The 15,890-nt window shown below is 28.0% G+C and overlaps 1 protein-coding gene across 13 annotated transcripts in view; it reads left to right on the forward strand.

Moving 5' to 3' along the window:
- Nucleotides 1–15,006, forward strand: part of Lar (tyrosine-protein phosphatase Lar) — a 969,819-nt gene extending 954,813 nt beyond the window's left edge. For all 13 annotated transcript variants that reach the window (XM_067045667.1, XM_067045668.1, XM_067045669.1 and 10 more), the window contains 10 exons: nt 2,146–2,374; nt 4,126–4,326; nt 5,106–5,324; nt 5,907–6,191; nt 6,992–7,147; nt 10,582–10,709; nt 10,789–10,966; nt 11,934–12,214; nt 13,030–13,165; nt 13,783–15,006. In XM_067045667.1, coding sequence (XP_066901768.1) covers nt 2,146–2,374; nt 4,126–4,326; nt 5,106–5,324; nt 5,907–6,191; nt 6,992–7,147; nt 10,582–10,709; nt 10,789–10,966; nt 11,934–12,214; nt 13,030–13,165; nt 13,783–13,851 — 1,882 coding nt within the window. In that variant the 3' untranslated portion in view covers nt 13,852–15,006. The remainder of the gene's footprint in view (nt 1–2,145; nt 2,375–4,125; nt 4,327–5,105; nt 5,325–5,906; nt 6,192–6,991; nt 7,148–10,581; nt 10,710–10,788; nt 10,967–11,933; nt 12,215–13,029; nt 13,166–13,782) is intronic.
- The last annotated feature ends 884 nt before the right edge of the window (nt 15,007–15,890 follow it).

The raw sequence follows: 15,890 nt of genomic DNA on the forward strand, positions 1-15,890 counted from the left end.
TATATATATTTTATATACTTCTGCATTTGTTCTAGAATTTAAGCTTCAAGTACCAAAACTTGTAACTTACGGATTTATATTAATCCTAAATAAAGTAAAAATAATTTTAGTGTCAACTAAATATAACAACAGTTTCTTATTGTCATTATCTTAATTTTATAGTATATTAGTAATTTTGTTGGAATTTAATCTTTTTTTATAAGTGCAAGTATTTCAGAAGTATTAATAAATTTCATAAAGTGTCAGTTTTTCAGCATAACATTAACAAAATATGAATAAATACAATTTCATTTTATTAATTAATTAAAATGTATTCCTTGCCTTTTATTTAATTATTTTGAGAAAATTTTCAAAGTTTAGAATCTGAAATAAAATAAATTCTCGACCCTTAAAAGAAAAAATAAAGACTCTTGGTTTATTGTCTCAGTCATACAAATTTTAATAACAATTTCTTTGAAAATAATAAGTTGTTAGAAAGAAGTAAAGTATATGATTAGTTTTGATTTATTTAAATTAATTGCTTTGTCAAAAAGAAGTTTTGGATGATTAATCTCAGAATGAATTTATTTCTGTAATCATAATAATTATTCCCTTCATTTTATTATCATACATCATTATTTACAGAAAAAAATAATTTTTACTTCAATTGTTATTTTATTAATGAATCAAATTAATTCATGTTTTAATAATGCCACCCCAAAAACTGACATTTTGAGTTAAACTGCAACAAAGTTGCAACTTGTCGTGAAATAAATAGAAGTAATAAGAAAAGTTGTAATTATAATTTTTTTTCTCATTTTTCATCAGGTAGGTATTTATTTGTTCAAAATAATTGATATATTAGAATATTTTAGAAAGAAGCAGTTAAAAAAAAATATATATACATCCAAACAAATTTTTTTTCATAATTTATGCTAGTAGTTGCAGTATTGGCTATTTAAATTACAGACATGTTCAAGGTGCCGATTATTTGTTATCTTTAGCTTTAAAATTTATGCCTTGCTAGTGTTACTCTGATTTGATTCGCTTGATTTATTCTCTTCTTTATATAACTCACTTGCATTTAAACATCTTTCCTTCTTTCAAGATTTATAAATCAACTTCTGGATACTGTCTGTTTCATCTAGAAGTATACACTTTTATATTAACAATCTATTATATTGTCGGTATAAGTTCGTTAATTCTTCATTTTAAAGTTATGCATAACATTGTTACTAATACAGCAATATAAGCAATGTTTATATAGATACTGGATGGTGTTTTCTATCAATTTATTTAGCTAATAAAGATCATAATTAGTAAGTAATGAAAGTATTAAAAATTTTACTAAACACTTTTTACTAAATAGATCATATTAATTATATCATTTTTATTAATCCTGGATATATTTTAATGCTGTTTAGTAATATTTTGTTTCATCAAGAGTACATAAAATATAATATTGGATTAACATTTTTCATTTTTTCTCTACATTGTTATTAAGTTTTAAAAAAGGATTGTTTATTTTTTATCTTACATTACAACTGACAGTGTTAAACTTTTATTAGCTTTTTTTTTACTATTAATGTTAAAAATAGTAAACAGCACTTAAGCTAAGGATTGCCTGAATAAAAAAATGATTAATATATCCTTAATTGGAAATATGCATGATTTGCTACAATATTACAGTATGGATAGGTACATTATATTTTAGTATTCTGAATCAGACTTTCAGAAATGCTCACCCTAATAATTTTAAAAATCATTGTTTATTCAGGGGGAAAGTATTTGACCATTTCATTTTTGCCACACCTTTACTTATAAAATGATGAAATTTACCTAGAATCAATAAGAAGATAAAAGTTATTTAACTAAATTAATAGTTTCTGTTAATTGCATAGTGAAACAAAATATATGTATAGAGTGTTTTTTTCTTTTTCCTATTATTACAACATGCACTTCAATTGGTTCAATCACAACCAGACTTGTGAGCAATTGGATCATCTTTCTCCTGGAACATAGACATTTTTTATATGTATATAAGTTTCTTTATTCTTCAGCATTACAGCAATATCTTTATGTTTGTTGATGCTGACTTTAATTTAATTATAACGTTCTTTATGTAAATGTAGTATGTTCTGACACATCATTGTTATGTATTTTTAGGCGAAGGCAACCGTGCAAATCGCCTGATCAGACTGCTGTAACAAGACCACTGATGTCTGGCAGTGAACTTGTACCTCCTCCGCATCCCTCCGATCCTGTGGAAATGCGGAGGATCAACTTTCAGACTCCTGGTATGATTTCTCATCCTCCAATACCAATCAGCGAGCTTTCTAATCATATCGATCGACTTAAGTCAAATGACAATCTCAAATTCAGTCAGGAATATGAGGTAATCACATTAATATATCAATTTTCAAAAGATGTTAATGGTGTTTAATAATTTCTTTCTGCAATAAAAAAAAATATTGATTGATGGTCATTATTTTTAATATAATATTTTTTAAATAATTAGATAGTAAATTAATATTTTCATTGTAATTTTGCATTATTTGTTATTATCTTTTTCCCTTCCAAGGTCAACTGCCTTATCACATAACTTAATAACTAGCATACATATAAGGCTGTCACTTTGTAAAGTATGTTATTGATTTAGCATAAAATCAAGATAAACTATTATTATTTTTATGCGAATTAAAGATATGACTGGGCAAAGTTACGTGTTTGAGAAAAAAAAATTGTAAACGAGATTACTGATTAAATAATAGAAAATTGCAATGAAAGTATAAATTCCCTATCTAATTATTTAAAAACAATATAACCATCATTATAAAGAAGACCATTTTTTTTTTTTATTAAAAATTTCTCTTACTAAATAAAAATACTAAAATTCCCTAATATAATATTTTGACTGCATAGCTGATTCTTTCATTGGCTTCTAATATGCACTATGTGAGAAGTATACGCATCATTCATAATGATCTGAGATCATAGGATCTTTAGTTGTTTTTTTTTCCTAATATAAGTTTAGAACCTGCTTATATTAATTTTGTACTTCATAAAATATTTGTAGAGGATGGATGCAGTAAATATAAGATGATTACAATTAAATAAAATTTGGACTTATAAACAATTAATGACAAAATTTCATTTGTATTCAATATTTTTTAAATTCATAATAGGAAGATGGTTTGGGTACGGTTGAAATAACTGAAATAGAAAACAAACTATTTATCATGAGCCAACGTTTGGCCACACCCAAACCATTGAGACTGGTTTTTATTGTTTAAATTAATAAATTTTATCCAATTTTAGTCTAAAAATAATTTATATTTCTTTATAAGTCCGACGTTTTGGCCGATTCGACCATCCTCGAGGACAATCTTAACACGATTTTAAAACCACATCAATTTATAAAAAAAATTCATGCAGACTATCTTGTCCAGGTCATCAATTTCAGTCCACAATTACCCTATTTTTTTCAATTCAACATATTAAATAAAAATTAAAATTAAAACTTTTAATCACGGTCAACCTTCACTACTTTAATATATCACAACAATAATTTATCGATTGTAGGTAGAATAGCCCGCATAAAGTTTTTTTAAAATTGATGTGGTTCTAAAATTATATTAAGATTGTCCTTGAGGATGGCCGAAATGTCGGGCTTATAAAGAAATATTGTTTTGAGACTAAAATTGGATAAACTTTATTTATTTAAACATATTCCTTTTATCAATTACACACAATCAATCAGTGATCTTCTAATATTTTTTAAATTCAATATTGCGTATTTGAAGGGCTGAGGACAAAAAATATGGTAGGAAGGGCCACATAAGATTAGCCACATTGGGTACATTATACTGTAAGGAAATTTTCAAACATTTTATAATTCTTATTTAATGTTTAACGTAATTCAAATGTCATAATATTGGAGATAAATACATAAATTGTAATTATTTCTTTAGATAAATTAACATAACAAATAACTTTATATAAAAACAAAGAAGCATTTTGTACAAAATACTAGTTATTTTCAAACTTGTGGCTCGTTACATTCTTGCTCCAAGCCGTTTAATTTTTCATTCCACTTGGTAATATGTAAAAACACTCATTTCATGTTCTATTTAATTTGTTTTTCAGAGTATTGAACCTGGCCAACAGTTCACATGGGACCACAGCAATATGGAAGTGAACAAACCCAAGAACCGTTACGCTAATGTTATAGCTTATGACCACTCCCGAGTGGTGCTACAGCCCATAGAGGGTATACCAGGGTCTGACTATATTAATGCTAACTATTGTGATGGATATAGGAAGCACAATGCTTATGTTGCAACTCAGGTTAGTCTTTTTGTCTAAAACCAAAATAATTATGTTCTTTAGCATCTAATAGTGGTTATACATGCCCTTGTCTATGCTTATCAAGCACACATAGCCTTCTTTACACTGGTGCCATTTTATTGAAGATCTCACTCAGGCTAAAGATCAATCACTCTTGAATATCTTTTCTAGTTTCCAATCAGGTAGTAGCGATGCCTTTGCAGTCTCTAAAAACACATAGCAAAGGTTATATGGAACAAATTAGAAATATTATTAAAACAAGAATTAAAAAACAAAATTTTATAAATAAGTAGTAAAAAAAGTATTATTATTAAAATTTAAATTAATAAAATAAATGACATTGATCCAATAAGGTTTAATATTATGTACTTCTTCAGAGATATTTTTTTATTCTTCCAAAATAATCCTCAATTCTTGAAGCCATTTTCTATTTCTTAATAAATTAAAATAATCAGCTATAAATTATTATTTAATTTATTTACTCAAATTCAGATTTCTTACATTTTTCTTTATAACTTTTATCGTTACTGTTAAATTTTTCATGGCCATTGGATTGAAGGGAACTTTTTTATTTTTCAGTACACTGCAAAAGCTTCCTTCTAGGAACTGCATTGGTTTTTTAAAATTAATTTTCCATTCCCCTTTCCCCCTCAAAAAAAAATAATATTTCACCTATTAAAATATAAATCTTTAGCTTAGTAGCTTTTTTTAAAACTGTATAAAAAAAATTCATTTAGTATTAACTCTGCTTATATTTCAAAGCTAATTTCTTTACACAGGGACCTCTTAGTGAAACGTGTGGTGACTTCTGGAGAATGTGCTGGGAGCTTAGAACTTCTACAATAGTGATGATGACAAAACTTGAAGAGAGGACAAGAATAAAGTGTGACCAATACTGGCCGACCAGAGGCACTGAGACCTACGGTATGATCACTGTCAGCCTCACCGATGTCCAAGAACTGGCTACCTACTGCATCAGAACATTTCACATAAATAGGGTATATTATTGCTTATTTTTCATTTTCAAATTTTAACATCCATAATCAAAATTAACAGTTCTTTGTTACTTTCAAATTCTTGTGATAACTATCTATGTTAATAAGTAAAAGAAAAATTATTAAGATGTAGCCAATAATAATTTTTTGTTTTAACCCACAACTTTGCTTTTTATAGGATAAAAAAGATATACATATACAAATTATCTATTCAATATGTTATTGAATTTATTTATTATTGTACTTTTTTTATTTATTTATATAGAATAGTATGCAGATATTATGCAGTCTGGAAAAAAAAAAAAAAATAATAGTTCAGAAAACCATAATATCACTATGGGTCCCGTCTACTAAAGCACCTGTCATGCTTTAGTTATAGTTATTACTTTTAAACCTATTTAAAAAAAAATTATATTAAACCTATTATATCATAATTATTTAAAATTATTGGAAGGTAACAGTACTAAACCTTGAACGTTATCTTACTTTGATATTTGTTTTACTTTTACTAGTTTTTCAATCAATAATGAATTTTTAAGAACCTCTGTTCTTTTTCTAAAAATTCCCCTTTTTTGTGTTATGCAGGGTGGCAGCTGTGAGAGAAGGGAAGTTCGCCAGCTTCAGTTCACCGCTTGGCCTGATCATGGGGTTCCTGATCATCCTGCACCATTCCTTCAGTTCCTACGTAGAGTGAGGAACTCAAACCCTCCAGACGCAGGTCCATTGGTTGTCCATTGCTCAGCTGGTGTTGGCAGGACTGGTTGCTTCATTGTCATAGATTCAATGATAGAGAGAATGAAGCAAGAGAAGTCTATTGATATTTATGGCCATGTGACATGTCTCAGAGCTCAGAGAAATTACATGGTTCAGGTAAAATTAATTTATACTTGTCTGTATAGAGAATTATCTAAGTCAGAAAAAAGGTATGCTACAAAATGAGACAAAATGTCTTCAGAATGACATATTGTGTTTTGGTTTTGTTTTGTAATTATTAAAATTATATTGTAATTTATTTGAGTTAAGAGTTGTCACAGTTTAAGCAAAAATTTTATGAACTTACTAATTTTCATATATATTTTCATTTAAAACTTTTATTTTATATTAAATATGTACACCTATATATTGTGTCCTCTTAGTTGTAGAATATTATTGTTAAATTGTAGCTCTGATTTAAAAAAATAACTGAACTTAAACAAAAACAATATATTACTAAGCAATCTCAATAACTGAACTAGAATAAACAATATATTACAGATTAACCTCAAAAACTGAACTTGAAAAAACTATATATACAGAGTAACCTCAATGTCTGAATTAAAAAACGATACATGAACTTGAAAAAAAAACTATGTATCACAAAGTAACCTCAACATCTGAACTTAAAAAAACAATATACCAGAGAGTAACATCAATGGCTGTACTTAAAAAGAGATATATCAAAATGAACTTGGAGAACGGGACTGCTTCCTTATTGTTGGAGACCTCTCAATTATTATCCCTATTGTTCTCATATACATAAATAAAACTTTGTTATATTCATTTTATCTATTGTTTGGTTAGCACATATTCCTTGTTGAATTTGTGTAAAATGCTGTTTATCATTCATGTGTGTGTCTCAATTACATATTTAAATAAAGTTGTTTCATTACAATTGAGGTTTAAATTTTCAGACTGAGGATCAATATATATTCATCCATGATGCTTTATTGGAGGCTGTTCAGTGCGGCAACACTGAAGTACCTGCACGAAACCTCCATACTCATATCCAAAAGCTCATGCAGACTGAACCTGGTGACTCCATCACAGGCATGGAGCTTGAGTTTAAGGTAAATATTTAAACTCAATATAATTAAACAATGGTTACATCGATGGTTTTTATTATACTTTTTTAAATATAAATAGTAAATAGTCCCCTTATAATTGTCATTATATCTGTGTCTTTTCCTAATATTTATTACCCACTAAGAAACTTAATTTTTTTTTTTTTTGGTATTTAAGAATTTTGTTTTTATTAATTTCAAATATTTTTAATTTTCCATCCCTTTCTGAATAAACATTTAATGGTAGTTCTATGTATTTATTCAGCCTGAGGTTTTAGGAAGTATTTTTTTTTTAAGACATTAAATTGATTAACTATTTTTCTTAAGCCTGATAAATACTAAGTATATTATTGTTAAGAAAAAAATTATAAGTGAACCTTAGTAATTAATTTCCTATGAAGACTGTTTTTGATGTTGAGAGAAAAATAAAGTTTATGTGTTTTATTTTTTTATAACCCGATTCACATTTTTTCCTTTCAGCTTCAAATTGGAAGTACAAATAAAATATTAATAAACTACCTGACATTATTCTTCTAAGTATAAATGGTCCTTGCACTTAAGTCAGGTTTTGTTCCTTGGAAAGTGATTTAAGTTGAGTCCTGCTCTACAAAACTTTATTTACATACATAAACCCACATTTTTTAGCCTCTAGTCTATTTATAAAGTATTTTGTGTAATGTGCACTTATTTTATTTATTTTTATAAACTATCCCTTTAATAATCATAAAATAACAATTTGAAGGTTCTTGCTGTTGATGTTTTAATCCATGAAAGGAAAACAGAGGAAGGCTTTAAATAATCAACATAAATTTATATGTATTTATTTTTTAAATTCACTTCTTAAAAAAAAAATTATTATAATACTGATTTTCATTTTACTCATCTCTTTTTTTTCTGCATTTTTTTTTTAATTTTATTTAATATCTTTCTTTTTCATTTAAATTGGTTTTTTAAGGACCTCAAGTGATATAAAAATTGGTTTAATGTGACCTCAAAAACAACGACCTAAAATGAGGATTGCCTCTATCTTAATTTTTCCTCACACTTATCTTTTTATGCTACTAATTCAATGATTGATGGAATAGCTGCTTGGGAAAAATTACATATTAATTAAAAAACAACATCTGTACATAATAAATCATCTTGGAGTATAATATCCAATTTTAATTAATCCGTACTAAATAAATAATTTCAAAATCAATTAAGTTATTCTAAGTAGCCAACATAACTGCATCAGTTGTGAACTCAGTGTTTATTTTTGTATAAGCTCGTAATTGTCGAGAGAAACATATTTTCTATCTGTAAATAGAACTGATTAGTTCTTTATCTAATAATCTAATGGCAATGGAAAATAAATAAAAAATTCTTCTTAGTGGACTCTTTTAATAAAACAACTCTGTACACTATGGAATCTGATGTAATTTGAGACTAGATTGTTTACAATCTCTGATATAAATATAGTGGACTCTCCCTAATCCAGACCATTCTATAATTTAAATAGCATGTAAGAAAGAGAAAAATTAAATTTGAAGATTTGTAAAATACATTCAGTACAATCAAACATAACCAATCATAAACCTTCTGTTCCATTAGGAACAAAAATATATATATGTCCCTCTACAACTCATTGAAGGGCCCTGGGTGCAGTGCTGTTTCTAGAACAATGGTTGAGCAAGAAAGTGATTCACATATGAAAAACCCTCAGCCACCAAGATTTTCCCAATTAAAGTTTCCACTTCATAGCGGCTGGGTGTGCTCTAGGTGGGTCTCGTGACCACAAGATTGGTCCACGGCTGAAAAAACAAAATAAATAATTGTCATAGTCAGACTCAAAATCAGCTAAGGAGAGCACAGTACCTTACTCACTGAGCTAAGGTTCTGCTCATTGAAAAAACTAGTTAGAATTACTGAGATATGGTCAAAGACCTTGTAAAAGATGCTTTCAATTTTCAAACAAAATTTCAGATTATCTGTTTTGAAAATAATTAAGCTATTAATTTTTGAATAATGATTAACTATTCTAAAAATATTTTTCATATATGAATTTAGTTTTTTATAAATGACATTACATGGTTTTTATAACTCTGGTTTTTATGAGTCTTTTGTAATTTTATTCCAAAAAAAAAAAATACTCACTTAGATAATCCTAATAGTAAAACTCCTATAGAAAGATCGTTAATTCACCGTGTTATGATTAATATAAGGAAGATAGTCCGGGTGCAGTAAAAAATAATTCAAATAGTCGAAAAAATGTTTATTATGAACAAATGTTTCGCTCTTCAAAACAATTCAGGGCTTTTGGAATGAAGGAAATTCTTTGACTTTCCTTCATTCCGAAAGCTCTGATGAAGTCCAGTAAAGTGGGACAAAACATTGGATCATAATAAATATTTTGGTGACTATTTTAGTTATTTTTTACTGCATCATTGATACAATCTTTTATTAAAAATCCTATAATTACCTTATTCAATGGTAATGTACTAATGTTCAGTATTAAAATGTTATGTTAGCAGAACAGAAGGAAAAGGATATTTAATTTTTTTCATGAACTATTTTAAGTTCCTTATAATTTACAATTAATTTATTAAAATCTTAGGAGAACTGATACCAACCCATAATATTAACAAAAATGAGTAAATAAATTTTAACTGGTATTTGTAGAATATTATCATTTTCCCTCTACTTTTGTCCTTCTTAACAAGTTTCCACGACTATCATACTGAATGGTTTAAATAGAGTAATACTATTTTCTGCAGTATCTTTACACATACACACAATGTTGTACCGAAGAGGAGCAGATAGGGTAATCCTGTAATCCAACTAAGGCAGTGTTGTTTTTATAAAGTGTTAAAAACAAATCTGCTCCAGTCCTAACAAAAACAAAAAGGCTCTAGACATTGCATAGACATGTTAACTAATATTGGTTTTTAGACTTGACTCATGTATTCAATAAGAATGAGAACCCTGGGTTAATAGTTATTTCTAGGGTCAGAATTTTGCTCAGACCTAAAGAAAATCGTGCTTTTGGTGGAATATAAACATAGGAAGTTGGTACTTACTACATCTCAAGAATACCTTTGCAAGCTGTTATGATAATATTTTATTTTACATTTTAGGAAGGCATTAAAAAAAAAGGGGACTGATATGAAAATAAACATATTTGTTTTGTCTACTCAAATTAACTTAATTTATTGAATAATGTTTTAAAATCGAGTGTATTTATAAAAATCAAATAAATTAAATTGAAGAGTGGTTTGAAAATGGATGTATTTTTTTTTCAGCTTCCATCTCATGTGATCTATAAATTAAAGAAATATTATATTTTTATTTTTAAACTTTTAATCAAAATACTATTTTTATTTTTAAACTTTTAATCAAAATACTATTTTGCTGAAATCATATAGAGTGGATATAAAAATCAGTAATATATTTTTTTACAGAGGCTGTCCACAATCAAGAGTGATTCTTCACGTTTCTTGAGTGCCACTCTTCCAGTCAACAAAGCCAAGAATAGATTGGTTCACATCCTTCCCTTAGAAAGCACCAGAGTTTGTCTACAACCCCTTAGGTATTGTCTTATTTGATTTGTTAATTTTTTTTACAAATTTTCTTTTCAATTAACTTATACTATTATTTTATTATTTCAGAGGTGTTGAAGGGTCGGATTACATAAATGCATCCATGATAGATGGCTACAGACAACGATGTGCATACATTGCAACACAAGGTCCACTGCCTGAGACAACTGAAGATTTATGGAGAATGCTTTGGGAGCATAATTCTACAATAGTTGTTATGTTGACAAAGCTTAAAGAAATGGGAAGGGTAAGTTTTCGATGTTGAACTGGAAATTTGTCAATCTTTTTATCTAACTTAAAATCTTAAAGTTGTCACATTTTTCTTGTTTTGGAAATGTATTAGTATCAGCTAAATCAAATCCCCTATTTTAACTGACCTATGATCCTCAAGAATTTAAAAAAAAAAAAAGCTTTACATAAAATTAAAACTGCCTGTAATGAAATTACTGTCATTCAGTCCAACAGTAATAAAATTTATTATTAAATTATTACTATTAATAATAAAGGGTTAGTTAATCCAAAGGTTTGATGCCGGTACAACCAATCACTCTCTACATACATCCATCCAGTGAAGCTGGTCCAATTCCAAATCTATCAGATCACTCTTGACGCAATCCTCCCACTTTTGGTTCATTCTACCTCTCAGAAGTTTACCTGTTAGTTCATTGGTTATTAACATTTCAGGAAACAAATTCCTGCTACTTTATTTTCTAGCACTATTGTTATGTTGAATGGCAACCAATTAACTCTGAGAGTAAGCTGCTGTGTTCTTTTCCCCCAAGTCTGGGTTTGAATATGCCTGTGGCAGATAATTATTTATTATGTTAAATCAGCTGTGGTTCAACCCTGTGGCTTCAGGACTCCTTCTGGGGCACATCCAGTCTGTATAAAGTAGGTACTCTTAATTGGAGATGAATTCTGGGTATGGAGCATGATCTTAACCAGATCACCTCCTAGCATAACCATTGATGTAGAAATAATACTTCCTTACCAAATATTGAATCTAAGACCCTTCAGGGATTGTAATGATACAGGTATTTTTTGGGTAGGTTTCCTATCAGAATCAGTATTGATTTATATTATGCAGGAAAATTATTGGTGTTTTTCTAAATTTTAGTCAGATTAAAAAATATATATTCTTTTATAATAAACATTTGTAGTGTAGTATTCTTTTATATTTATATTTTATGAATGAAGGATTTTTGTGCTTTTAGGAAAAATGCCATCAATACTGGCCTTCTGAAAGATCAGTGAGGTATCAGTGCTTTGTAGTTGACCCGATAGCTGAGTACAACATGCCTCAGTATATCTTGAGAGAATTTAAAGTGACAGATGCTAGGGATGGTTCATCAAGGACACTCCGACAGTTTCAGTTCATTGACTGGCCAGAGCAAGGAGTTCCCAAGTCTGGCGATGGCTTTATCGATTTCATTGGACAGGTCCACAAGACCAAAGAACAGTTTGGTCAGGACGGCCCTATCACTGTCCACTGCAGGTAACGTATTTCAGTATTCTATTGATTCTTAGTTAATGTTTCTTTTAAAATAGGTGTGAGTGGAAGGGATCACTTATTTTATATTTCCCATTGTGCCAATGTTATGTTAAGAGCTGAACCCTTTATATTTAACTTGTGAATTTCTGGCTAATATTAATTAAGAAATTATTATTACTTACATTTCTTACTTTGAAAATCATTTACCTAATTTTGATAAAAAATAAAAGTTATTATTTCATAATTTAAATTAAAGGATTATTTCTATGTATCTTCACTATAACATCTATCCATCTCTGACTCATGATGAAATGAAAAAATTAATAATCTTTAGGTATATTTTTTTAAATTGTGAAGATTTCTTTAATCTATTAGAAATATATATTTCTTTCACCGTTGAACATCTATTTGCTCCACATTTTAAGGAACAATTTTTAACACAATCGAAAGAAAAAATACTTTTTATTTTAGTGTATTATTGTATTTTAAGTTATATTATCAATAATGAGATTGTGTATTGTATAACTTCACTGCTTAAAGTAGATTCAAAACTGTTGAAAATTGAGTCAAAATTATTACAAACATTTTCTTTTTTTTAATTAAAATTAAAACTAACTTCTGTGATTTTACATGTCCAGTCATAATTATTTTTATAATATTTAGACATTTCCGACATCAAAATTCTTTAAAACCATATTCCAAATATGCTTTGGCCTAATTTAAGAACAGCATAGCTTACCAATATACTGAACTAAATATTTTGTTCTTTCAATTGACTGCAGAAACAATTTTCATTTTGATCACACTTTTTATTTTAGTGCTGGAGTTGGAAGAACGGGCGTATTCATCACCCTTTCAATAGTCCTTGAGAGAATGCAGTACGAAGGTGTAGTAGACATATTCCAAAGTGTTAGGATTTTGAGGACACAGAGGCCTGCCATGGTCCAGACCGAGGTTAGTTTATATTATTAGTATCTTGAATACAAAAACTTTCTTAATTTGTCGAATACATTTCATTTTAATAAATTTGAATTAGAAATGAGGTGTTAATAGTTGATTATAAGATGGTGTGGTCAGTAAAAACATGCACAAATAAGTTTTTTTTTGTTGACCGCACCCCTAACCATCTTTTCCTCAAATATGAATTTGAATTGAAATAGAAATGGTAAAAATTATAAATTCCATAAAATAAACCATTTTTAATTATTAATTATATAAACCATATTTATTTTATTTTATTTTTTTGTACTGTTTTGAGTGTCTCTTATCAGAAAGTGCCAGTGAGAGTGCCTTAGTGCCATGAAACATTTAGTTTTGTTTGGTTTATATTCCTGTAGAATTACTTGGGGAAATTGTTATAATTTTTATTAAAAGTTACTCAAATGTAAACAGGGTTTATCTTACCTCATTTTTAATTTATAATCTATCAACCTTGACTTTTATATTTTATTGTTGATGTACTTATTTGTTCTTCATGGTATTCATTTAATAAAACTTATATTATAGATTTCATTATTTTCACTTTCCTGTTTAGTAACTCTAGCTAATAAACTTTTATTTTGCTTGTCCAGGATCAGTACGAGTTTTGTTACCGAGCAGCTCTTGAGTACTTGGGCTCATTCGATCACTACACTACCTAAACATCTAATCAGAACCTATCGTGATGACCTAAGTTTTATTATAGGTTTAATTAGTTACTATGTATAGCTCATCATACAAGTCTTAGTTTAATAAGTTAATTACCATTTTATCTTGTAAATTTTGGAAAAATGAATTTAGTTTAACTATTATAAGACTGATTGTTAAGAAATTAACAAAACTATTTAAAAAAACAAAAACAATAAGGGAATTGTCACCCTTAGTTTACCAATGATATCGAAATGAAAATTATTTAACTATCATATGTAGATTACACTTGTGTGTTTATATACTTGTAAATCTTACATTTTTATATTTATTTTTCTATTATAATTTTGTTTTTACGGGTTATTGCGATATGGATATTTTAGACGAAACAAAACCATATCAAAGCTGTGTATAAATAATGACATATTTGTACGTCAGTGTGCATGTTGTTTTACAATGCAAAATACCTTAGATATTATTCGTTTAGATCAGTTGAAATGCGATCATTTTTTACTTTTTTATACATTATGTATAAATGTATACATTAATATATAAAACAATTACGATGGGATACGATAACTTAACCAAATTTTTCGTTTTTAATTTTATTTAATAGTGCTTTCAAATGAAAGTTTTACATGTGAAATTTTTTTATTGAACACTAGGTTTAGTTTAATGGTAGATAATTGAGGATTCTTAATGCCATTGTTCACTGCCATCATGCCAGTGCAGAGGACATGTGGCTAAGTGCGCACAACCCCTGCAGGTGAAGAGTTTGAAACTTTGAAGAGTTGGACATTGAATAGCACAATAATATATAATTGTATGTAAATGTATACATATGAACAAAACAATCATTGTATATATTAAGTTTACTTTCCTGTTGTTACCTCCCCACAAAGAAATTCCAAAAATGTAGATAAATATTATAATGTAACTGAATTGTAAATGCTTTTGAATGAAATAAATATAATGAAATATTGTATAATAAGTTACACTTATGTAATAAGTAACACAAGTCCAGTCAAAGTGAAATAAATATATATATATGTAAAAATATAGAATATTGAGATTGTATTATTATTTTGAATGAAACCCAAATAGATAATAGATGTGAATATTTTGTCCTTGTCCCAAGTGTTGTAATGTTAATAAAGAGATTGACCAAGTTTCTGTTTTGTTAATTTATTTATTTTTCTTTCCTAATTCATCTCATTAATAATGTAAAAGTCTAATCCTCAACTGTATGTGATGATCTGATAAATGAAAGAATAAATAAAGAATCTACTACTCAATCTTCTTGAATTTTAAAAACAAAATTCTCAAATGAATCCTTAATTTTATTCAAATAAGAAATTAACAAGCACTAAAAATGATTGAATAATTAAAATTTATATTTTGGGATTATATTAGATTGCTCTATCATTGAGTTGTAGCCTTCAAAGCCCCTCTAATGATTACTGATTTATGGAAAATTCTCCAATTTTGGTGCTATTTTAGTAGTAATTTTTGTAAGAATGATTGACAATCTAAATGTGGATGCATTTATTTTTCTCTTATTATCCTCCTTGTGGCCAAAATTTCCGTCTCACTTTAAGGTTCTCATCATTCTTTGAAATGTAGTTACAAAATATATAATGCAGGTTTTGCTATTCCCTAGCCCTGTCACAAAGCTGAGGCAGAGACTGAATAAGCCTATGGTACCAGTTTCTTTATAATAAACATCACTAAAGTGACTGGTTATAAATTCATGGGGATATTGAGTGGATAAAAATGGCAATGGAAAGACAAATGTTTATTTATTTTTACTTTTTTCAATATTACCTCTTATAAGCGCAAATTTTGGAGAGGTGTGAGTTAAAGGAAAATAGTAATAAAAACAAAAAAATATAAATATGATCGCCAAAAGGGAAAAAAGACAAAACAATAAAGAATAAATTGTTCCTTAGACGCCACGTTATTTTTTCCTTGGAAATAACGAAAACCCCGAAACAATATGCCCACAATATACCCTTATATAAATAATAATCGAATTATAACCACTGGCGAATAC

Source organism: Halyomorpha halys, unplaced genomic scaffold (assembly GCF_000696795.3).
Source record: "Halyomorpha halys isolate HHAL.00 unplaced genomic scaffold, Hhal_1.1 Scaffold438.1, whole genome shotgun sequence".
Taxonomy (NCBI): domain Eukaryota; kingdom Metazoa; phylum Arthropoda; class Insecta; order Hemiptera; family Pentatomidae; genus Halyomorpha; species Halyomorpha halys.